At 49.3% G+C, this 25,270-nt stretch overlaps 1 protein-coding gene across 1 annotated transcript; it reads left to right on the top strand.

Moving 5' to 3' along the window:
- Nucleotides 1–396: 396 nt before the first annotated feature.
- Nucleotides 397–22,473, top strand: ACADM (acyl-CoA dehydrogenase medium chain). Its single transcript, XM_036754160.1, has 12 exons — nucleotides 397–620; nucleotides 1,225–1,312; nucleotides 4,303–4,400; nucleotides 4,504–4,573; nucleotides 6,809–6,909; nucleotides 7,825–7,905; nucleotides 11,695–11,825; nucleotides 12,418–12,526; nucleotides 14,683–14,823; nucleotides 16,247–16,342; nucleotides 17,751–17,999; nucleotides 21,251–22,473. The coding sequence occupies exons 1-12, from the start codon at nucleotides 588–590 to the stop codon at nucleotides 21,320–21,322; spliced, it is 1,269 nt and encodes a 422-aa protein (XP_036610055.1). The 5' UTR covers nucleotides 397–587; the 3' UTR covers nucleotides 21,323–22,473.
- The last annotated feature ends 2,797 nt before the right edge of the window (nucleotides 22,474–25,270 follow it).

Here is a 25,270-nt window from a genome sequence, read left to right as displayed (position 1 = left end):
CAAGTCCAGCTCTCTCCCCCCCACCCCCGCCAAGGTCAAGGCCCGCCCCACGTGACCCCCCCATGACCTCTCACCCAGATTCCCGCCCTCGCCCCTCCCCCTCCAGCTCCTGTTGGTCTGGGAGACCCCGGATCGGCACCCCACCTATCTCCTTAGGGGCCTGCCCCTCCTGGACGACCCCTCCCCGCAGTCCGAGCCCTGGAGGGTCGCACCAATGTGTGTATTTCTTCCCGTGATGGGCGGGGAGCCGGGGTGCGGGGAAGTCCTCTCCCCAAGGTGGGTGCGTCCCTGTCACATTCCCCCGGGGCATTTTGTCCCCCGGGGGGGGCCGGTCACTCTGCCCAAGAACGAAGTGGGCGGAGCTCTGTCTCTCCTCGTCCAATCGGGTCCCGCGGTGGTCGTAACTCCGTGCGGCCATCTCGCGCCGGGGGCGTGGCCCTTGCCTCCAAGGGCCTCCTCTTGCCCCCTCCCGTCCCTCCCCCTCCTCCTCCCCGCGGTGGGCGGGGCCAGGCGCACCTCGCTCTTAAGGTCTGTCTTGGGCGGTTGGAGGCCGAGCAGCGGGTCCGAGCGTAGGAGGAGGCTGAGCCATGGCCGCGGCAGTGCTGATGCGCGGGGTCCGGGTGAGGCTGTGGGCCCCAGGACGGAGCAGGGGGATGGGAGCGCGCCCTGCCCCCAGCGCCCCCATCACCCTTCCGACATCTGTGCGCAGATCCCCCTGCCTGCCTTCGCCCCCGACTCGTCTCAGGGTCTGGGACCCGGGACCGCAGGAAGCCGAGGGCCTCCGGGGAGGGGTCTTCGGGCCTGGGATTAGGAGTTGAAGGGACCCTTGCAGGCGGCGCGGACCGAGCCTTTCCTTTGACAAATGGAGAAACTGAGGCTGCCCAGGGGTCCTCCTCCCGTTCCTCCTCCTTTAGGGATCCTCCCCCGGGCAGCCCCGAGGTCAGCTGTCAGCGCCCTGCCGGCCAAGCCCCGGCCCTTTGGACAGCTCTGGGCGCTGACCTTGGGCCGGACTTCGGCTCTCTTCGTGGGGCGGAGCCGGGCGTGGGGGGGGGGAATGCGGGGAGAGGGAGGGGAGGGACGGTCAGCGGGCCGGAGACCCGCTCAGAGAGCAGCGCGGGCTCCGCCCCCGCCGGGTGATCAGCCCGCTCCCTCGGGCTCGGGAGGCGGCCGCCGGGTGCCTGTGGTCAGTGCCGGGTGTCCGAGCCCCCCACGCTCTCCCCGCAGGCGTTGCAGGGCAAGTGTCCCGGCTTCTGGAGGGCCCAGCACACGAGGGCGCAGCCCACCGCCGGGCCGGCGCTGGGCTTCAACTTCGGTAAGGACACGGGCTCGCGCCGCGCTGGTGCATGCACGGGCTGTGGGTGCAGCCCATCACACCCCCGCATACACACCCACCGCCTCCCACGTGGCTCCTGGTCTTGGGGTTGCGGAGCCTGGGCTTTGGACTGGAGCCAACATTCCGCCCCCCACACACCCTCACATCCACCCACTCTTCTGAGCCTACCAGCTGCTGGCTCCGCTCCCGCTGCCCTCCCCACTCTCCTGACAAGCAGCCCCTTCACAGGTCAGAGAGCGCCCAAAGTCCTTAGGAATGGGGGGAGGCAGGGAGAGATGGGGGGCCCTCGGCCCCCAGGAGCCCCTGGCACAGCCGGCCAAGGGGAGGAAGGCCAGAGTTCTCACGGAGGAGCTCCGGTTCTCTGTCCCAGCCAAGGAGAATCTCATTTCCCACCTTTCCTGGGTGGAAATCTGCACCTGAGCAGAGTTCTAAATTGATGGTTTGTATTTCACCACTTTCTTCTCCGCCTCCACACCCCTCCCCCCTCGTGAGGTGCCCTGCATGTCTGGGGAAAAGGGCAGTGTCAACATCCACAAGCATGTATTAAGCACCTTCTGCCTGCCAGACCCTGAGCTAAACGAGAAAAGTAAAGCCCTTGCCTCCAAGGGGATCACCATGTAATGGGAGACTATGTAGATGAGATCTCCAGACCAGAAATTCTGCTGCAGGCGGATGCAGCCAAGGAGGGGTTTGAGCTGAGCCCTTAGTGAGCAGGAGTCTGGCATGGTGGGGAGAGTTAGCTTGGAATCAGAACACCCCGGTTTTCTCCCCCATCTATAAAGCAGATAGACTATCCGGAGGAATTAAGTGGCCAGCTCTTACTATGGTCCAGGGGCCAGGAAGCAGGATGTCTGGGCAAGGTTATTGGTGTGAAAGATGATCTTCAACTCTTCCAGAAATATTTGTATTAACCAGAATAAATCTCCGGTGGAATTTCAGAAAATAGGACAAAAGAGAAGTAAAGCATTTGGATCACAAGGTGCCTAGTGTTTGGTCACTGGGGATGAGCGGCCATCAGGGCCAATCTCCTTCCATGTGCCTCCATAACGGCCCTCTGGAGGGGGAGGCATTTGTGGGCTGGGAGGCAGTCAGTCTGGGGCCTCCATCTCTGCTCTTCTCTGAAAAGGAGTGAGAGCCATCCTCCCCTCTTGGCACTTCCCAGGGCAGCTTGTCATCCCCAGAGTTGCCTCCCCAGAGTCAATAAGGAAGGGACGAAATTGGAATGCGGTTTTTTGAACAAGGAAGTGACAGGACACTGATTGGGTATAATGCCATGGTCAGAGACGTTGGGCAGAGAGAGGAGTGATTGATGCAGATGCAGATGTTGATAGGCATGCTTAAATAAACAGGGTGGTCTCAGTCTGCTGTAGGGCTCGGGGAGGTATTTCAGGGCCACTTCAGCCCCTAAATGGATTCTTCCCTCTTTGGACAGAGTTGTGGTTCTCTAGGTAAGGAGAGAGAAGTGCTTGTCTCTTGGGCAATTTTCCAATCCAAATAAAGACAGTTGGGAATTGTCCAGGGTTCTGTATTACCTGTTTGGCATTGTCTGTGTTACAAGTGAGAGTTCAATGTTTGGAGCCTGAAAAGATGGGAGAAACTCTATTAATCCTTTATAACTAGGCCTCGCTTTCAGTAATGGCTGTTTTAGTGTGTCAGACCTTTCTCAAAGCTTGTCTTAACTAGAGACCCTCTGTTTAAAATAATCTTGGAGGGACAGTCTTTGGGGTGCAAAGGGCTATTCCCTACGTGGTCTTTCAATATTGGGTGTTCCAAGAGCTTCAATGCCTTACCCTGGCATGAAATACCCTCTGTAGTCTTCTCTCCATGCCTTTCCCCCACCTCTCTGTTCATGACATCCAGGACATTTCATGGCCCCTGCCTCCAAATCCCTGCGCACACTGTTCTCCCAGCCTGCAGTGGGTCCTTTCCTTTTCTGCCATCTTTCCAGGCCCTGCTGAAGGGCCTCCTCCTCTGGGAGTCACTTCCCTCACCATCTGAATTCTTGGGGAGGAAGAGACCTTGGGGTTTGTCTTGTCTGGTGCTAGTCTTAAACAGATGAGGTCATGTGACTTGTCCAGGCACCCGCAGGTGGGTGTCCAGCTGGCCTCTTTCCATGACGCTTCCTTCCTGTGACACGGTCCATTCACTGCCAGGTGTCTTGATCTGGTGATCTGTGTACGGGAGCCATTATTAAATATCAACCTGTTTTCCCATGAGACTTAGCAATTGTGCTGGTTTATAGCCACTCTGTGCCTCCTCCTCCCAGAGAGATGAGCCCCAAAGGCTCCTGGAAGGCATATATTGTACTTGTCTGTGTCTCCGGGCCTGGCATTCTAAGTAAGCAGTCCAGAGTCTCTGTTTAGCGAAGCAGTAAGAATTAGAATGAGGCAGCTGGGTGGTAAAGTGGATGGAACACTGGGCCTGGAGTCAGCAAGACCTGAGTTCAAATGTGGCCTCAGACACTTCTTCCCTACCTGTGTGAACCTAGTCAAGTCACTTCACCCTGTTTGCCTCAGTTTACTCATCAGTCAAATAAGCTGGAGAAGGAAATGGCAAAGCAAAACACTTTGCTAAGAAAATCTCCAGTGAGGCCATGAAGAGTTGGACATGACTGAAAAATGCTGATCGGCTATGATTAGAAGAATTGGTGGATTGTTGTACTGTGGTGTCACTTCATGATACAAGGATCGTTGCATGCTCATCTTGGTGTAGGATAATCCCGGATGGGCTGTTAGGGCAGGTGGATGCTCCAATCAACCAAAGATGCCCCTTGTGCTCGCTGGCCCAAGTACCCACTTTGGTCTGTGGTTTCTTCACCCTGTTGCATTGGCTTCCTGGTCAGGTGACCACATTTGTGCTATGGACCTGCCCTTTCAGCACCCAGAGTTTTTGCAGGGCCTCCATCCCATCCCTGTTTGAGCCCTGCCTCCTGGGCCTCCTTTAATGTTTACCAACTGATCTCCCTGTAGAGCTCACCGAGCAGCAGAAGGAATTCCAAGACACAGCTCGCAAGTTCGCCAGGGAAGAGATCATGCCAGTGGCCGCTGAGTACGACAGAACTGGCGAGGTCAGTGCGGGAGCCCTGGACTTGACAGAGGCCATGGTCTGAGCACAGGGGAGGGTGAGATTTGGGCTCTGTTTTTACTTTCTCCCTAACTCTTTTCTTCTAGTATCCTGTTCCTCTTATAAAAAGAGCTTGGGAGCTCGGGCTGATCAACACACACATTCCAGAGAGTTATGGTAAGGTGGCTCCTGCCTTTCTTGAATGAGTGTTCAGTTGTCAGGGTGAAACGGGGCAGGGAAACTAGGACAGATGCATGGTTTGCACCTTCCTGAGAATCTGCCTGGGAGATGGTGATCCCCAGATTAGAGGGCAGCTCCAGATTCCACCCAGAAACACAGGATAAGTGCTTGCTGTTTGCCAGGCTTGAGTAAGTAAGATCATGTGGGTCACACCTGAAAAGGTCTGTTAAGTCTCCTAACTGAGATCTCCATCTCTGTCTCTGTGTCTGTGTCTCTCCTTCTGACACTCTGTTGGTCTCTGTCTCTATTTCTTTCTGTCTCTTTCTGTTTCTATATCTCTCTCCCTACCCTCTCTCCCCCTCTCTCCTTCCCTTACTCTGTCTCTGTCCCTTCATCTATATCTCTTTTTGTCTCTGTCTTTCCATCTGTTCCTCCCTCCTTCCCTCTCCCTTTCTCTCTCTCTGTCTCTCTCTGTGTTTCTGTCCTTCTCTATCTCTGTCTCTGTTTCTCATAGATGGTTGTATACGTTCCTGTGGTCAGAAAATAAATGTCCCAGAGACTATCCTGGTAATGAACTTACCCCCACCCTCACCTCCCAACCCTGATCTTTCGTAGAGTCGTCCTCAGGCAGCAGAAACACTTGCCTATACTCAAAGACTTAGACCACTTTAGTGTGGGGGCCACAGCCAGAGTGGAGAACTCGTGCTGGTGTAGCCTTCAGGAAGCAGGCTCGCCTCCATGCCACAAGGAAGCTTTGGAGTAGGAGTTTGGTAACTGAGTACCACGGAAAGGCCAAGTCAGATATCCAAAGTGGGAGTTGCCTACACTTTGACTTTGAATGATTACCTTTAAGTAATCGAATGGTGACAGATGCATGTTTTAGGTCAGGTTACAGTGTGCTTGACCAAATTTGTGATGTTATCTCTGCCAGCCTGAGTCTTAGGGAATTGTCGGGGCCTGACTTCCTCTCTCTGGCATACAAGGACACATAATACATGTCGAGTGGGGCGTGGGAGAGGGATAGAAGGGACAGTGAGACTGAGATATTGAATAGGATTTGTCCAAGTTTTGTTTTTAAAGTTCTGTTCATTATTTGCAGTATCATAAGGTTAGGCAAGAGTATATCAAATCCCATAGCTGCAGTCCCTCTGCAAGAAATGCAGTGTTTTTATTTTTGTTGGATGTAGTTTGTATTTGGCATTTAAGGCCTTGTTATTTCTTGTTAACTGTGATTTTGGATTGAGTTTTCATCTACAACAAGACAGTTTGCCCAATGGGTGACCGAGTGCTTCCAAGCTATTCCATCACAGGGGAAGCCTGGCCTTCTAGAATGAGGACTGGGAGCCTTGAATCTCGGCCTGCCTCTGCTGGGCTCTTCCATGGGGGAACGGGAGCAAGGGTCAAGTGCCAACCCTTGGAAGCACGGCATGAATAGAGCGCTTAGCCATAAGAAGGGACTTTGCCTTGGACCCCTTTGGTCCTCACCACATCTCCTTCGGACCATGTTTTACCAAATGCAGCTGCAGAGTGGCTTGTGGGCCCCAGGCAGGCCCGGAGGCCGCCATCTTGTTGTATTGTGGGTAGGCTCTCCTTGCATCTCTGCCACATATAAAAAAACAGGTGACACCCAGGCCAATACCTGGATTGTTCAGCAAACACAAAAGAAAAAGATTAGCTCAGAGGACAGAAGACCTGAAAGTGTCTGTGTGCCCTTGGGGTCATGCTGGGCCTCTGCTGGCTGGCATTCCCAGGGCACTATAAGGCTTACCGACCCCATTTAAAGTTGAGGAAGCTTGGGACACAGCCTTGTTGCTGGTAAGAGGCTGCTTGTTAGATCTTGGGGTTCTCTGCTCCACTGTCTTCACTGGGTCTGAATTGTGGTCACCAGCCCTGTGAGGTTGGCAGGCCTCACAGAGCCCTGTCTCTGAGGCAGACATCCCCTGGAGAAGCTGCTCAGTGTCGGGCTTGAGCCTCACCTCACGGCCTTGACTCTGGAGATGGCCAGGACTGGCCTGGCCTCAGTACGTGGGGAGGGGCCTGTGGTGACCTTTGTCCCACTTGTTTCCAGCCTGAGCTTTGCCAGGGCCCCACCTATTTTGGAAGCTGATTCTTCAAACATGTTGACTTTACTGGGAGTAATTACTCTCGTCTGAACCCATGTTACCAGAGATGCAGCCAGAAACCCTGGCCTGTTGTGCTGTATTTATATTTCATATTATATTATATTAACAGGTGGCCTTGGCCTTGGGATTTTTGATGCTTGCCTTATTACAGAAGAATTGGCGTATGGATGCACGGGCGTTCAGACTGCCATTGAAGCTAATTCTTTAGGAGTAAGTTCCCTTGTTGTGACTGCCACATCGTGGGGGGAAGTGGGGGTGAGGAAGAGCCTGCCCTGAGATTACAGGGGATGGTGTGGGATCAATTGCAATTTCGTTTCTAAAGTCCTCTTTTCCTGTTGGCATATTCCAAAGTTGTAGGGATGTATCTGTGGGAAAAAAGATGTTTTTAGACCCAAGGGATTATAAATTCCACTCTGTGATTTATATTATAGTCTCTAATAGAGTTTGGCCTGCTGAAAGTTTACACTCCTATAATCTCTTATGATCCATTGGGGTTTTTTAATTGTATGGCCTCTCTTAAAATATTCTAGCATCATAGATAGGCTTCAATTTAACTTGTGATATTTATGGCTGAAGAATTAACCTGCTTGTGGGAGTCCTGGTGGATCCTGGTATTTCCCCTGTGGCCAGGTCAAGACTGCTCCTCTCTGGGCACCTTTTGGGAGCCACTGCCCTACCTGGAGTGTCCGCACTATGTTTAGCGGCTTGGTTTGGAGCTCTCTCTGGCCAGTGTGGCCTGGCCAGCACTGGAGTGTGTGCCCTCCCCACAAGAAGAGGCAGCCTCATTGGAGGGGTGGCTTTGCTGTGACTTTGGCCATTTTTATGAAACTCCAGTCTCTAGAGTCTGGTGGCTATACGGCTTATTGTCACCAGCCACAATGCAGGAAATGGTGTGAAGTGCTTGCCTACTATCCTCCCACATGTTCAAGCCTTCCTCCAATTACCCAAGTCTGTTAGAGTGGTTTCCTACATGGTGTCATTCAGTGATGGAAGTTGCCTGGTGGTTTGGACTCTGTGGGTGGCGTGGGTGTCCTGGGACCTCCCTGGGGGTATGGCCAGTTCTACCTCTGTGTTCACTATTTAATGGCACATGATCCTTTTTTAAAATGGCCTTTTCTCCCATAGCAAATGCCTGTTATCATTGCGGGGAATGAACAGCAACAAAAGAAATACCTCGGGAGGATGACCGAGGAGCTGATGATGTGTGTGAGTTGTTACTGCTTGGGAACATTGACTCTGACGGTGTTCATTAGTGTCTGTTTTTTAAAGAGAGCTCACCATTAATGTTATTCAGATAAGAACAGTTATTGGGGTTGTAGTGTGAATTCAAATGTAACTCCTGCAGAGGATGCTGCCGTTCTGGGCAAACAATCCCAAGTCCAGGTGTGGCCCAGAGTCCACTCTTCAGGGTCCTTCATACCCACTTCATCCACACGTACACTCCAGAGATTGCTCAGCACAAGCTGGATGTAGTCCTTCCAGGCAGTGCGTCCATTTGTACCTTGGGCTCCTTGCCTCCCAGGTAGTATTTGTATACTTGGAACTGGGGGGTTAACTTGTGTCTGTGTGTGGAATGGGATTGGAAGTTTTGGAATAACAAGGGACTAAGATTAAATTCAGACATGGAAAGCTATCCATTGATTGAAAAATTGTGGTACTGACTATGAAGCTGAGCTGGGCCTCAGACCTCTAGTCTCCATGCCATCTGGCCCACCAGCCCACCACTGAGAAGCGTCAGAAGTAGGGTTCGGCCCCTGGCCTGGGATGCCACCCTCATTCCCACCCTCTTTTAGCAGTAGAGCAATCATTGAACTGAGGCTGAGAGAATTACCCAGAGAACTGAGGGGTCCAGTGACCTCTCCAGAGTCAGGACTTAGCTCAGGTCTTCCCGGCTCCACTGAGTCGCACCTGCTTAAATGTCCTTAGAGCCAGAATATTGTTGGAATTAGGGAGGCCTCTCTCTCTCTCTCTCTCTCTCTCTGTCTCTGTCTCTCTCTCTCTCTCTCTCTCTCTCTCTCCCCCCCCCCTCCCTCTCTCTCCCTCTCTGCCCCTCCCCCTCCCCCTCTCCCCTCAACCTGCGGTGGTGAGCTGGGGCAGTCTGGTAAACTTGGGGCAACCACCTCCCAGGCCCCTCTCCAGGCTTCCTTGCTCAGCCAGTCGGACTGGGCCAGTGCACCCTCGACCTCCACATGCCGATGCCCTCCCAGGAGCCTTTCCTAAAGGTTCGCTGTGGATATTCAGCCTCCCCCTCTAAAATCCTTGATGCCCTTGTGCATAGACCTTGGGTCTGTACTTCCTTAGGTGAGGTCAGCTTCTCGAAAGCCCAAACTGTCCTATCTTTGTGGGCCCACGGCCTGTTTGGCTAGTCTCTCGTGAATGTTTGTTGAATCAAATTGCCTGAATGGTGATAAGAGTGCCCTGGAGTGCAGCAGCTTAATAATTGACAGTGTCACAGAAGCTGAGGACTCAAAGGGAGCTGGGTGGCCATCAGGCTGTCCTTCTGCCTGAGGGGCTATCCCCCCACCCGTGTCTATCCCACCTTCTGAGACCAGCGCAAAGTGGGGGTGGGGGTTCCTTATGCTGTTCCATCGCTCACATCAGGGCCTTCACATACATGACAGCTCTCCACTCTCCTCTGAGCTAAGCCATCTCCACTGCCTCCAGGTCTTCCCACTTCCTGACTGCCTCCTCTGGACACTGTCTACTTGCCCAGGGCCTACCCCAGTGTTCCAACATGCAAACCCTGCCAAACTGGGGGAGGTAGGCATACAAGTGGGAGCCCCTGAGGGCAGTGTGAATGAGAGGGACTTTGGGAAGGAACTCTTCATTGCTGTTCCAAGCCATCATGGTCTGCAGCGCATATACACACAAGTCCGACATTTTGCATTCTGGATGAGACTGGCTTTATGAAAGGAAAACACCCTTGTTGGGGTTGGAAGGGGAAGTCTGTAACTGTCTAACCATCTCTTGGGGGGGACGTAGTTCATGTTCTGGGCCTTGGATGAGTCTGAGGGAGGAGCCAGAAGCTGAGGATGTCAGAGGAGGTTTGAAGGCCCCTGTGCCTTGGGGTTCCCATCAAGGGCTTGAAACAGCCTCCTGTTGCTATCTCGTCTGTCCCCCAAACTTTGCAGGGGCACAATCCTATCTTAATTGCTTGCTAAGTTGAAATTTTGCTTATAAAATATTTGATCAGATATGGGCTTGTAATTTAGGATTTTAGAATGAAAACCTCAGGTTTCTAGGGTTAGATATTGTGGTAGAGGCTAGGGGACAGGGCCTACGTCAGGAAGACCTGAGTTTGGATAGGGCCTTGGATACTTGCTAGCCGTGTGACCTTGGACAAGTGACATAACTGCCGGCCTCAGTTTCCTTATCCCTAAAATAGGGATCATGACGGTAGCCACCTCCTAGGGTTGTGGGAATCCAATGAGATCCCATGTGCAAACTTTAAAGGGCTGTGGAAATACAAACTGATTTTCATGATTGTTATCTAGAACAGCAAGGGCTTTAGACTTGAGCTCCATCTCAGAATTGCTTTAAATTGCATTTCACCTATCTAAGTAGTAGTGATTTAGAGCCTTATTTGTATGGTTCCAGATTGGAAAGGACCAGTGCACAGGGAACTCCCCAACTAACTCCCATTTTAAAAGGAAACTCCCAGAAGATGGAAATGAGGCCAGGGAACGAGGGACAAGTAGAAGAGGGTGGTGGGGCCTCTGAAATAGGAGCGAGGAGTGCTATGGCTCAGAGAGAGGCTGAAGTGTGGGAAGCTCGATAGGGAGGGAGGCCCTCTGCCTGGGATGGACGAGGCCACGATTGCTCAAACCAAGAAGAAGGCAGGGGCTCCCCACAACTTTGCCTATTTTCTCCTCCAAGGAGAATGGCCTTTTCAGTACAGACAATGAAACAGGAATAACTAACAGGGAATTTATACCTGAGAGAGGTAAAGCAGTAGGAGAGAATCCAACTTTTCCTTCACGAATTGAAGCTAGCTGGCCTGCTTATACCACATTCTCTGTTAAGAAAAAAGTGACCCATGTGATGGATGGACTATTGCTGCCAGGAATGGTTGAAAGAATAAGGGAAATGGGAGCAGGCCCCCCAGATTGGAGAAGGGCCGATGTCCTCGTTTTTAAAAACCATGGACCCGAAGCAACAGTCAACATCATGTCATAGGGAACCTAGCCATCTCATCTTGCAGTGCCTTTCCAAAAAGGCCACAGTGAAAGTAAGCCTAGCTTTTGAAGGAGCGTCTGCTGAGGTTTCTTACCACTCTCAAAGGCTGTGACTCTGCACTTGGTTGTCAGGAATGCTAAAGGCCACAACTGGCATGAGAAGGCAAACAGCATGGGCTGGGAAGGGCAGGACAGGATAGCAGATAGAGCTGAGGACCAGCAGAGAGGGACAGGACCTCTGAGGGGCCAAAGGACCAGTGTCTCTGATGAATTTGGGTGCCCTTCCTTGTCTCGAGACTACATTTCCATGTTGATGATAGAGAGGCCTCTCTGCCTCTGGGCTGCAAGGCTGGAGATGGACACAGCTGCCAATGAATGCAAAATAAAGAGATGTTCGAATTAGTCTTCACAGAACTACCATCACTACGGACACCAGCATCTCAGCAAGATGAGTGCCCCTAGAGACAGGTGGACCCAGAAATGAATGTCCCTCTAAAAAGAAGAGAGAAAACTCAACGTTTTCACAAGCCTCCACATGATCCCCTTTTGGGGCTGGGCATGTGCCAGTTTGCCACATTAGACTTATTTGACAAAGAAATGCCCAGCAACTCTTAGGTTTTTATTTGGCTTCCTGTTAGTCTAGATAGCTTTGGCATTTCTTAGAACATTTTCAATTGATTCCAACAATTAGGGTTTTTAGGCCCATCTAAGATCTTGACTTGGAAGGACAGGGTATGTTTCCTTAGATAGCACTTGTAGGATTCCCGATTGTCATGTTTCACAATTAATGTGTCCTCACTTTGATGTGTTTGTTTTCAAGGCTTACTGTGTAACAGAACCTGGAGCAGGCTCTGATGTGGCTGGTTTACAGACCAGAGCAGAGAAGAAAGGCAATGAGTACGTTATTAATGGCCAAAAGATGTGGATAACCAACGGAGGAAAAGCCAACTGGTGGGTTCATTGGAAACATCTGCCTCGCTTGCTTCTCCCTTGCTTCATGGTTGCCCTCAGATCCCTCTTTCCCTCTTCCCCTTTGTCCCCTGAACTTGTCACAAGTTCATAGTGCAAGAAGGGTGACCCAATCCATCACTTGGCTTTGACGAACTGACTATCCCAAGGCAAGGAAGCCAAAAGGATTTGGTTTTTGTTTCTCTGAAAAGAGGACACAAACACAAGGATCAAGCATTTATTGGATGCCTCTTAGGTTCTAGGGGAAACATGCTGACACTTGTACACATTCACACACACACACACACACACACACACACACACACACACACACACACACACTCACACACTCACACACTCTCTCTCTCTCTCTCTCTCTCTCTTTCTCTCTCTCTCTCCCTCTCTCTCTCTCCAAAATAAAAGCAAAGCCACTTGAAGCATGAATCCCACGAGACTTAAGCAGGAGTAGACGTCCAGTGCCCCACTCTGGGCATGGGCCCCATCTGCCATGTTCAAGTTGGCCTGGTTGGAATAGCAGAGACTTTGCCTTCCCTCCGCTGCAGCTCACACCTGATGAGTCATGCATTTCTTCTAGGTATTTTCTTTTGGCTCGGAGTGACCCTGATCCCAAGGCGCCTGCTAGTAAAGCCTTTACTGGATTTATTATCGAGGCAGACACCCCAGGAATCCAGATTGGAAGAAAGGTAAAAGGCAGATGTCTGCCTACAGTTAATGGCACAAATGTTTTATTTTTTATTCAGAATAAATTTCTGTCGCAGATTGTCTTTAGGTTGAAATGAAGAGAAGTCTTGTATCCGTAAACAGGCCCAGCTCCTTCAGTCCATTTTCCTTGTACCCTCCCAGAGCACATTCTAGTTCCCCAGCACTTAGTTGGGTAAATCTGTGACCTCTCCTAAGTGTGGGCCCAGACCGTGGCCTAGTCAGGCCTTATCCCACGTGGTTCTTGCCTGTGTCTTCCCATTACCCTTGTTTGTTAACACGAGATTTGCTGTGTCCAGCCATTTCCCTTCTGCTCGCCACCTGAACTGCTTCCTCTCTCTCCAAGCACTCGTCCTCGGTGGGTGGTTTTTCAGCACGTTTTAGTGCCCAGAACACCCACTCACCACGCTCACCTGCAGATGGAGTTTTCTGAGACTAGATGGTCCCTAATTCTCAGTCATTGCTAAAAGAATGGGAGCGTCTGAAAAGAGAAGCTTTTTGTCCAGGGGGCAGCTTGAGACTGCCAAAGCTCTGTCAGGTTTCTCTCCTTGGTTTTGGGGTGCTGGGCCCAGCTCCTTCATATGCCTCTCTGTCCTAACTCCGCATTGATTGACTCACTCCAAGAGGGACCCATTCAGCTTCCTCCTTCCCTTTGCTCTGATGCTTGTGTTGTTGGAAGCCCAGTCTTCTGGGACGAAGCCAGCAGAATGTCATCTGCAAACAGAAGCCTCTTAGGAGTGGTGGTATCATTAGGAGACTCCCAGGAAGTCTCCTACAATTGCTGAGTGCCTTTGGGGAGCACACATCTCCTCGTGTTATGCCTTGTTCCATATTCCTAATCAGAGGATTGTTTAACGGTATTATCTAGTGGTTATACATATGTGTGGAAGATAGACTTCAGGCTGTAGACCCAAAGGGCTTGTGTATTTCCTAAATCACTATTTTTGTTGTTGTTTTTGGGGGGGAGGCAGGACAGTTGGGGTTAAGTGACTTGCCCAAGGTCACACAGCTAGTAAGTGTGTCAAGTGTCTGAGGCCGGATTTGAACTCAGGTCCTCCTGACTCCAGGGCTGGTGCTCCATTCACTGCGCCACCTAGCTGCCCCCTCGTGTATTTCCTAAACTCAGTCAGTGGTATGGCTCTAAAGATGGAATTTGCCATTGAAAATTGACTACAAAAGCCTGGCAGTGCCCTCCTTTTCACCAAGAACACCACTGAATCCTGGACAAGGACTTTATAGGTGGGAAGGCAGGCAAGTAGATAGATGCTGGTTTCTTTTCAGGGACCTCTTTTGGTAATAATACCATCTTGGGATCATCTTCCCCACTTGGAAGGCTTGAACATTGATCTCGAGTACTCATAACCTTGTTACCTCCATCAGACTTTGGTCATGTCTGGTTGTTATCCCACCTAGCTTATCGCTGCCAACCCAAAGAGGTGTTACCATAACAGGACACAGTTTTCAGTCATCACTCACCAAGCCCTTGTTAAGGGCTTACTTTGTGGCAGCCCCTAAATATCCCTGTCCTGGCCCCAACAGCTTCCATTCTGATCGGGGAGACAGCGTATCTAAGTGAGGATGTGCGTGATAGAAGACCTCAGAGGAGATGGCTTCAGCTGGTGGAGGGATCAGGGAAGGCTCTGTGGCGGAGGTGGCACAAGCTGAGTCTTCAGAGAAGCCAGGGATGCTCTGAGGTGGAGGCTGGGAGGGAGAGCCTTCAAGGCATAGGGAATAGCCAGTGTGAAAAGGTGGCTATATAGGAGGAGTCAGAGAGGAAGGCCCCCAGAATCCAAAGGCCCAGTGTCCTACAAACTACCCTCCAGAGCCACGTTCCCATCCAGTACTTGTACTCTTGTCATCGTTAACCCAGGTAAGACTTTGCACCGGCTCATGTTCAACTGGGCCCATTGTTGGAGGCTCTCCTGATCGTTTTGGATCAGGACTCTCTCCTCCAGGATATTTGCTGTTGCTTAAAAATCCACTTAGCAACAGCCTATCAGTTTTTGAGAGGGCATTAAATAATTAACCTATAGTTCTTTTCCCAGAGCTTTCTCCATTTAGAAGACGGACAGTGTATTGAAGAAAATAGTTTCAAAAACATTCCTTAGTCAATGTCTTTGGTTGTCCGCGTCCTTTTCAGGAGATGAACATGGGCCAGCGCTGCTCAGACACCAGAGGGATCATCTTTGAAGATGTGGTTGTGCCCAAAGAGAACGTCCTCATCGGGGAAGGCAGTGGCTTCAAAATTGCAATGGGTGCTTTTGATAAAACCAGGCCTCCGGTAAGGAAACGTGGGGCTCGGCTTTGTTTTTGCTGTTCCCTGGTTGTGGTGCCGCTCGGCTGGGCCTTTTTAGCTCCTCAGAGGGTTCTGTGGGCCTTGGCTGCATCCCGGCCATCTTCATTCTCATCATTTCCCAGAATGTTGCTCTCTCTGCTGATTCCTAAAAAGTGGGAGGGGTGGCAGTGGTGAGAAGGTGAATCTAGGGGGCGGGGGGAGGGGGTCTGGTCTCATTGATGGAGTCATTCTCCTCCTGGTCAGGCAGAGGATGACTTCTCCTTCGTTAGGAAGGAGGAGCTTTTTCTTGAGGTCTGCTTTCTGAAATGAGTTGATAACACTACTAGAGGGACTGACTTTTGCCCTTCTTCACCTTTTGAAATCTACCCTGGACGACCCCCTCCCCCCCCCCCCCCCCCCCCCCCCCCCCCGCCAGCCTGATCGCCCCCCTGACAGTGGACTGACAGTGGAGAGGCCCAGGGAGCAGCCTCCTACAAACAGGAATCTCCACCTTCATGTGTGCAAGGAAGAAGGCTGCTGGGGGCTGAGCACCATCACACCATCCCCTCCCCTTCCCATTGAGCCTGCACCACAAATGGCCTCTGGCCCTCCCATGATAGAACCTGGTGTATCTCTTGTGTTTAGTTTGGGGTCACCCAATGAGCAGCTTTTTAGTTTATTTTTTAAATAGTATTTTTCCCCAATTATATGTCAAGACAGTTTTTAGCATTCATTGCCACAAGATTTTGAGTTCCAAATTTTCTCCCTCCATCCTTTCTTTCCCCTTTTCCTAAAACGGTAGACAATTTGATATAGGTTACATATGTGCACTTATGTAAAACATATTTCCATATTAGTCACAGTTGTGAAAGAAGAAACAGACCGAAAGGAAAAAAACCCACGAAAATTAAAGTAAGTGAAAAAAGTCTGCTTTGATCTGCATTCAGACTCCATGGTTCTTTATCTGGATGCAGATGGCATTTTCCTTCATGAGTCCTTTGTACTTGTCCTGGATCAGTGTTGGTGAGAAGAGCGGAGTCATTCATAGTTGATCATCACACAGTGGCGATGGTGATAATGTGTCCGATGTTTTCCTGGTTCTGCCCATTTCACTTTGCCTCAGGTCATACTATAAGTCTTTTCAGATTTTTCTGAAATCTGCCACTCTTCATTTCTAATTGTTCAGTAGTGTTCCATCACATTCATTTAACACAGCTTATTCAGCCATTCCCCAATTGATGGGCATCCCCTCCATTTCCAATATTTTGCCACCATGAAAAGAGTTACTATAAATATTTTTGCACGTGTAGGTCCTTTTCCCTTTTTTATCTCTTTGAGATACAGACCTGGTAGTGGTATCGCTGGATCAAAGGGTATTGAGCGGCTTGTTAAAATGACGCCTTTCTTTGGTGTTGTCTCACAACCTCAGGTCGCCGCTGGTGCTGTTGGGCTTGCACAGAGAGCTTTGGACGAAGCTACCAAGTATGCCTTGGAGAGGAAGACCTTTGGAAGGCACCTCGTGGAGGTACTGCCACAAAGTGACAAAAGACCTTGGAAATCACCATGTCCACTCCCCCGGAGGAGAAAAGAGGCCCAGGGATTTGTCCTGGGGTCGGCCTCCTTGCAAGCATCTTAACATGTCCCCAGCTGCTCAGGAACATTTATTTTTAGTGGTGACAGGAGGTCTCAGGGAGACCTGGGGCAGTCAGAGGTCATGTGGGTCCTACCCCAGACTGACCACAGGCAGCTCCAACAGCTGTTCTCAGGCTGTTGTTCAAAGGGTTTCCCCTGGTACTGTGAATGATGCCTTAAATTGAAGCTCTTTTCCTTTTGAATTCCTTGTGCCTGTTTATTCGTATTTGATTCTTTTTCCAGACAGGTTATAAGTTCCTGGGGAAGTGGGTCTGACATTTTCATACTAGAGCTGATCCTAGTAAAGTCAGTGTAGCTGCTGAATATTGACCTTAATCACCTGCTGACTTCTGACAGAGGTGACTGGTGCTCTTTCCAGAGAGCCAAGGTGACTAGACTTTCTGTGAACAAAGAAAAGGGGGCATCTCTTTCTCTTGATTCTCACCTTCAGTTCGAGGAAGGCAGGCTTATTCACAACACAATAGAACTCAATACAAGTGGCAGCATTGGCAAAGGGACTAACACAAAGGGTGTGACTGTCTACTTGAGCTCAGCTTTGCAAGCTAACAAGCTTTACCTGTTGCCAACACCTGCTGCAGGTGCTGAGGGCAGGAAGACAAATGGCCTTGAGCCCCATGGGGGTCGGGCCACTTTGGAATCAGTTGTCATCCTTTGCCCAAGAGGCCCTGCAACTGGGCAGAGGAGCCAGAGGGCTCCAAGAAAGACCAGCCCAGAGGACACAAAGTCAAATCCCTTAGGTGGGGGAAAGACTCAGGTGACTCATCCAAGTAATGGAATATTGGGGATGGGGGGTCAGTCTGGTAAGAAACAGTGTCAGGGGTTCAGAGGAGTGGGGCCAGACTTAGAGGGAATGAGGCAGAGTTTAAAGAGGCAAACCCAGGGAAGCAGATGCTCAATGACCACGGCAGGTAACAAGAAGAACCCTGAAGCAAAGGTAGAGAAAAGTAGAGAAAAGACAGAGCTGGGCACTTATCTTAGGACTTTGTTATGCAGGGTTCTCGAGCAGGAGAGAGAAAAAAGCAAAACACAAAAAGAATAAATTGCTTTAAAAATTGTAACATACAGTTTAAAGATTGTTCAGAATATAAATTTACGTATAATCTTTTTTCTTGGTTGTATATTGAAGTATTTAATTGCTAGTGGTCGTTAAATTCATGCATATTCATGATTGTAGCCAGAAAAAAGTATTCATTAGCATTTTTTTCATTTTGTGTTTTATCTCAAAATTATTTAGACAAGTAAGGGCTCTTGTGCTCTTGTTTCCTTCTCACTAACCTTAGCACCAGGCAGTGTCATTTTTGCTGGCTGAAATGGCTATGAAGGTGGAACTTGCTAGATTGGCTTACCAGCGAGCAGCGTGGGAAGTTGATTCGGGGCGCCGCAATACCTACCATGCTTCTATCGCCAAGGCGTTTGCTGGCGACATTGCCAACCAGCTGGCTAGTGATGCTGTGCAGATTTTTGGAGGCAATGGATTTAATAGTGAATACCCAGTGGAAAAACTAATGAGAGATGCCAAAATTTTCCAGGTAAGTTTTTTAATTAGACATTGTTTTAGAGTAAAAGTCTACCAAATTGACCAGTACATTTCATGTTGTTTAAGAATTAAATATCATATTTTAAATTAATTAAAAGTATTACTCTTCCCAGATTCTTGAGTCAGTAAATATGGGAAGAAATTGATTCAGTGTTGGCTAAGTTCAAGTCTTTAGTGATAGACCTTACATTGGAACATCAGTGATTCCTGACCTCTTTGGAGGTCTTCCCTTTCACTTTGTTACATGGTGGCCAATGGGGGCCCTTAAATTTTAAAAAAATACAAATTAAATCTGTTTGCGGAATGACTTTGAGAAAACTGGGGTTTTCTAGGCTGTTGTGAAAGCAGCTTCAGCAGCCACCTTGGATCAAGAGGGTTCACAGGATTTGCAGAAGGCACAGAGGAATGGTTTTCTAACTAAGAAATCAGTGCCTGGATTGTTGGACAAAACGCCGACCTAGGTGACTTCCCCTTTAGCATTTGGAGCTTTGACACATACATAGGAGTAACTGCTGTGGAAAGCAACTCCCGTTGGGCCAGCCCCTGAGGATACTGAGGCGAAAAGGGCAGGGCCTGGCCTCCCAGAGAAGTCTGGCGGATTCCTGGGACTAGTCCCTGGGGATGCTGGCAGTATCGTGGTCGGGCACAAGCCCCAGAGCATCACCCAGAACCCGTTCTGGGCATGAGCAAACAAGTGGCAACGTTCCCCTTCATTCCCCAGCAGTAGTAACCCACAGGTGACCCTCCTAGCAGAGGATGTAGGAGCTCCTGATAAGTCTCTTCCTTTGTAAAGTGGAGGGACTTGGCCTGGGTTCTCTCTTGTGGCCCCTTTAGCTCTAACACCGTGGGAATTCTATCGGCACCTGGCTGGTACAGGCAGTCAAGATGCAGGACAGTGTGTCAGTGGCACCGATTACTCATCAGTCTGATATTTTATGTGAATTTTCCACATCTGTGTCCGCCTCTTTGTGACCCATTTGGCATTTTCTTGGCACAGATACTAGAGTGCTTTGCAGATTTCCTTCATCAGCTCATTTTACAGATGAGGAAACTGAGGCAGGCAGGGTCAAGTGACTTGCCCACAGTCACACTGTTAAGAGTCTAAGGCCAATTGAACTTGTGAAGTTGAGTCTTCCTGACTCCTGGCCCAGCGCTCTGTGGACTACGCTGCCCCCCAGGTGCCCTCAGGGCAATATGAGTGCTGGGTATTCTCTTGTATGTTGTGTATTTGGGGAGCTACCACCTAATGCTGAAGAATAATGAACGTGATCTCACAGGGCCATAGATTGAGCACTGGAAGGAACCTTTGAGGGCATCTAGTCCAATCCCATCATTTCTAGGCAAGAAACTGAGGTCTGAGATAGGAAGGAAGCTCAGGTCTCTAGACATTTGACCCCCAGGCCATGTGCCATGGAAATGACCCTTTGTACAGTGGTCCCTCTGAGGCTTGCCTTTACCACCTTTGCTGGTTGGACTGGCTTGGTTCATTTTACTTGTCACTGTCTGGTGTTTGCGTCTCTTCTGTGTGTACTTGGGCCTCCAGGAGTAGCTGTGGAGCTCAGCCTCCTGGCAGTCAGGTGGCCACTTATCACTAGGTGAGACTGGAGATTAGGATACCTTGCACCCCAAGTGGCTGTGGAGGCCAGGTCTGGTATAGCAGAACAACAGCGATCAAGGGGAAGGGAAGCCAGATGGTAACTGGGCAGATTGGAGGAAGGATGGCAAAGGGATTCCCAGGCCCCTCCACTCGGCCTGGTGACACTCGTTCAAGAATGTTCACTCATGAGGAGCAGTTTGGAATAGAAGAGTGGAATAAACAGTTCCACAAAGAAACATGGGGGTTTTCCCCCTCCTACTTTCCCCCTAGAGGGCACAACCATCCTCCCAGTCCCTGAGGCTCCTGACCTCGAGAAAGCCTGGATTCCTCTGTTTTCACCCTCCAAATCCAACAAGGTGCCAAGGCCTGTCCATTTCACCTCTACAACATCTCTCTGACACACCCCCTTGTGTCCTCTGACTTTGCCCCCACCTTAACGCATGCCCTCATCACCCACACCTGTACTGTGGCAGTGGCTGCTGGTAGGGGTTGCTTGCCTCAGTCTCTTCCCACTCCAGTCCATCCTCCAGCCACCAAAGCGCAGGTCTGATTATGTCACACACACACCCTTCCTGCTCAATAAACTCCAGTGGCTCCCTGTTGTCTCCAGGATTAAATGCAGAATGTGACTTTAGGGGTTCAAAGCCCTTCACTACCTGCCCCCTCTTCCCTTTCCAGTCTTTTCACCCTTACTCCTCACCACATATTCTTCAATCCAGTGACATTTGCTCCCTGGCTGTCCACTAAATAAGGCTTTCCAAATTTTGGCTCTGGGCATTCTCTCTGGCTGTCCCCCATGTCTGGAACACACTCCCTCCTCGGCTCTGACCACTGTCCTCCCTGGGGTCACTGAAGTCCCAGGTACAAGTCCTCTTCATTCCGGTGCCTTCTCTTGATCATTGTCTCTCTAGCTGGTGTGTATGCTGTCTCCTCCGTTAGAACGTCATTTCTTTGGCCTTTCTTTGCATGGGCAGTACCTAACAGCCCCTTAATAAATGTTGGTTGAGTCCGGAGCTGGAAGTGCCCTCTGTCGGGCACTGAGGTGAAGGGCCTTGCCCAGAGTCACAGACAGTCAGAAGGCAGGGACGAGACTTGAAGCAGGTGTTCTTAACTCTCTTTCCTACAGTATGTTGCCTCTTTTCAGCTGCATGAAGGGCCTTTGGTGATTTCTGTCCCCCAAGGGACAATATTGATATGTTTCAAGTTTATCTTCCATGAAAAGTCGGTCAGTTTGGTGATTCTCATTATGTTCGGATGTCAAGAAAAACTTTTCATCCAGATCCTTTGTTTGGGTTTTTGATCACTTCGCCTTGTAAATATGAGAACAATAAAACTGTTTTTCAGTTTTTAAAGCAAACATTTCCTAGCGCTCCTTAGGTGCTACCTGGAGATTTTCAGTGGTCTTTCCAGATGAGAGGTGTCGGCATTATCACAGTAACGAGGAACCTCCCTGTTTGATTTTAGCCTGGCTCATTTTGTTTTCAAACAGCTCCTCAAGCATGAAGTATGTACTTAGAATAGTCTTCTGTGGTGGACTTTATCTGTTTACCATATTATTGTTCACAAAAGGGGAAAATGATATTTCACAAAAAATTAAATAACTGTAGAGAGTCACTAACACGCTTCCAACGAATATATTCTTTCAGATTTACGAAGGGACAGCTCAGATCCAGAGGTTGATCATAGCTCGAGAACACCTCAACAAGTACAAGAATTGAAGAGAGCAGCCCGACCTGCGGCCCCTCAGCTAAGTAACATCAGATGATAGAAAAGGGAAAATACTTGGATGGGATTGCTGGTGAAGTGAAAAAAAATTAGAAATGTGATTTGTTCAACCCTAAGTAAGAGATTATAATGGCAGTTTTATATTTTTTTGCTCAACTAGAAAACTTTGGCAAGTATTTAAAAATACTTGTGTTTTCTTTCAACAGCACTTATATTTATAAAGCATCAAGGAAATGGTGTTAATTATATAGAAAATTGTCATTTTAAAAACTGCAATACTGAAAATGAAAACTTCTAGGATTTCTAGCATCTGATTGCCTAAACTTTGAAAGGAAGGAAGGTGATCTTATCAACATTAAGACTTATGACCTTTCTTTCTGCCTATTTCTCAGGTAGTAAGGCTTACACTGCTCACTGATTCTTAATTGTTACATTCAGAGGTACAGTCATTTTACCCTGACAAGCTCCAAGACTGGCAAAGCAGGAAAAGTGTAATCGCCTAATACTAGTAAATCATCTGTCCGTGTCCATTGGATGCCGTCCAGACTGTCCAGGTTTTTACTGTTTGTCTCTGTTAGGCTGTGATTGGAATGGGGCCTCCTATCAACCCTGGGCACAGGAATTCTGGCTGTGGTACCCAGTATGCCAGTACCTAGAGTCAAGAGGAAATCTGACTCAGTGCCGAACCAATTTCTTACTTGCCTTTTTTTTGGGGGTAGGGGTTAAGAAAGCTAACTTTATTCTATATATGAGACTACGTCAATCTCTTAGTACCTTCTGTACACCGTCTTACTTTACGTGCACCTATTTTGATAGGGAACTCAATCTCTCCAATGGACAGTTGACAGTGAATTAATATTCTAGGCCTATTTTCTGATCTTAATTCTTATGAGTATGTACTTAGAGAAAAGTTGACCTGTGACTGCATTTGTTTTGATTTTGAATTTAATAAACATATCAGGAAAAGATACAACCCATTTTACTTATTAAATTGTTCTTCTAGACCATTGTCTCTGAATACGTAAATGTTATGAAATAATGTAGGAACCAAAATTTGTGAAATGTCATATTTATAATGCCTAAACATCAAATATTGGATGGCCTTGTAATGAATTACCAAAATAAAATTTTCACAAACATTTTTCATGCAGGGTTTTTCTATTTAAATTATTTTCTTTTAATTATAAATAACATGCCATCTCATCTCATTTTTAAATGCAAATTCAGGTTTGAAATAGCTAAATTATTTTTGATGTGTTTGTCAGCACTCAAAGGTAACAAATATTGGATATCAGTGTGTATAAAACTATAAATCAAATGAGAATGTATGTGATGATACTTGAAGAGCACACAGTAGGGTTTTTAAAGGACGGTGCTGCCTTTGCCATATTTTAAGATCCATGAAATTGAACTTGTACAATGTAGAAATCCATGCTAGGCTGTGCCTCCCCCATAGAGGAAGGCCTCAAGAAAAGCAGGAACTGTTTGGAGGCACTGCCAAGCAGGACCTTGGGAACATCTTAGAATGTGACTAAAGTCACTTGGGCTTCTAAGGGTTCTGGGCTCCAAAATGACCAGAGCAGCTTCGAGAGGAGCCAAGAGGGCCTCAGTCATTGCCCCAGAGCCCCCTGTGCTCAGTCAGGTGCCTGAGGAAGAAAGAACTTGGCCCCAGGAGGAGCTTGGGTGGAGCTTCTGCCCAGTCTGGGCTCCAGGCAGAGCTCTCACAGGTACTGGGGCACTGTCCGTGGCAGTGGCTCTGCTGGCTCTGGGAAGTTTGAGATTCTGAAACTGAAGTATTTATACTGGTGGCCCACATAGTGCTGCCAATTTAATGAGCCAGACTTCTTAGAACCCATGTTCGTAATTACAGTGTGTACTTATAGAGTGGCTGGTGGGTGCCAGGCACTGTGTTAATAATAAAAGCCCCGTATTATCTCATTTGATTGTCACAGCAACCTAGGAGGAAACTCAGGCAGAAAGAGGTGAAGTGACTTGGGTAGGATCATGGCCACTGAGTGTCTGAGGCTGGATTTGAACTCGGGTCCTCCTGACTCCAGTGAACCACTTCACTGGGAATAAGATCACTCAGTGTAGCTGAGTTTCAGATCTCACCTAATGGAAAATTCTTTAATTCTCTAGTGCCACAGGCCAGGAAAAGGATGGTGGTGGAAATGGTTTTGGCACCTTCCCAGGGTCTTTCTCCCTTCAGAGGCCTGGAGAGAGGTTGGAAAAGCTCTCATTTGCTGCACCCATCCTCAGGCAGACCAGAGGTCTGAGTCATTTGTCTGTACTGATGAGGAGAATCCCATACAATTGGGACTTTGAGACAAGGTTCACAGAAGTTTGCAGGAACTTTTGGCTTCACGATAGGCCAAGTTCCGCACTTTCAACAGCGGCCCTCAGCAGAGTCAATGCTCCAATAAACCAGCTCCAGGTGAGGCAGAAATCGGAGTCTCTAAGAATAGTCTAAAGACCCGTTAGTTTTTAAAGACATTAATTTTTTTTTTTCTATTTGGACCTGCCCTCTTTGGTTCACAGTATAAGGTGTAAGAAAACCCCGTTTTTCAAATTTGTCAGGGCAGGGCTTGATGATAAGTGTTCCTCCTTGTGAGTGAGTCTGAAGGGAGTCCTGACCCAGTTTGATTCCTCAAAGCCTGGCTTTTCCCATCCCCTCTCTAAGGGAGGAGATTCCCCCGTCATTCCCCATTGAGGAATGAGCAGGGAGGTGAAATGCCGAAATTTTCAGTAGGGAGAGGTAGGCTTGGAGGCCTCTCCCAGATGTCTGACCCGCCCAGCCCAGGGCTACTTCAAAGATAGACTTGGCTATCAGGAGGACACAAAACTTAGAGCCTAGGAGTGGGGCAAGGTGGTGGGGGGGGGCGGTGAAGAGTATGTGTATATGTGCATACAGGCATGTGCACATGCATGTGAATGGGGGGGGCGGCACAGACTGTGTTGCTGCCACACTGGAGATGCTGACTTACTACACACACCCTCCCCCTTGGATTCTGCCAGCATGGTCACCCAGCCTGCCGAGAAGATCTTGGAGGTGCTCATGACCCCTCTTGACCTAGCTGTATTGTCTCCAGGAGCGAGAAGAATGGAGAAGCCCTTTGCCGAAGTCTGCTGGGGCCCACTCTGCTCGGCCGTCAGCTGGTGCCGTGTGGCATCCACTTCTGGGCTCAGCCCCAGCTGCCCTCTGACCATGCTCCCGGTGCCTCTTCTCTGTCCAGTGGCCATTCTCAGATCTAGAGCTTCCTATTCTCTCTGTATCACCTCCACTGACATTGCCCTTTCCCATGTCTCCCCCCCCCCCCCCTCCCGTGACTCCTTCCTGCTCTAGGGCAGGTGGCATCACGGCCGGCCCAGACCTTCCTCTGTTCTAGGCTTTCTTCTCATGTGATGCTGTCCCTTGGATTTCATCAGTTCTGGTGATGCAGTTGTCATGGTGAAGCTGCAGAGCCAGCCCCCATCTGCCACCTGGCCCCAGACTTCCAACCCCCATCTGCCTCTTCCACCTGGATGTCCCAAAGGCATCTCTAAACCAACTCACTGAAAACAAGTCATGATTTTCACTCAAAGCCAGCCCCTTTCTCGGTGTTTCTGCTCTTGTGAAGGACACCATGATTCCATGATTCCATGATTCTTGTAGAGACCCGGGTGTGAGAGCATGGGCTCCCTCAGTCCCTGCTGCCCTTCCTCTCATTTAGCCATCGGTCAGTGGCCAGCCTCCCTCATCCCCATCCCCTTCTCTTCTCTACCCCCATCCCCAGGTCAGTCCCTCAGCTCCTTTGGTCTGGCCCAGGCAATCACTGTCTGGTGGATGTCTCTCCCTCAAGATGCCAATGCCAAATTCTTTTTTCAAGCATAGGCTTGGCCCTCAGCTCCCTGACCAGCTCCAGAATCTGCAGGGACTCCACTCAAGCATTCCAGAAAACTCC

The sequence above is a fragment of the Trichosurus vulpecula genome, chromosome 4 (assembly GCF_011100635.1).
Source record: "Trichosurus vulpecula isolate mTriVul1 chromosome 4, mTriVul1.pri, whole genome shotgun sequence".
Classification (NCBI taxonomy): domain Eukaryota; kingdom Metazoa; phylum Chordata; class Mammalia; order Diprotodontia; family Phalangeridae; genus Trichosurus; species Trichosurus vulpecula.
The sequence above is the reverse complement of the archived record's forward strand: the minus strand, read 5'-3'. Positions and strand labels throughout refer to the sequence as shown.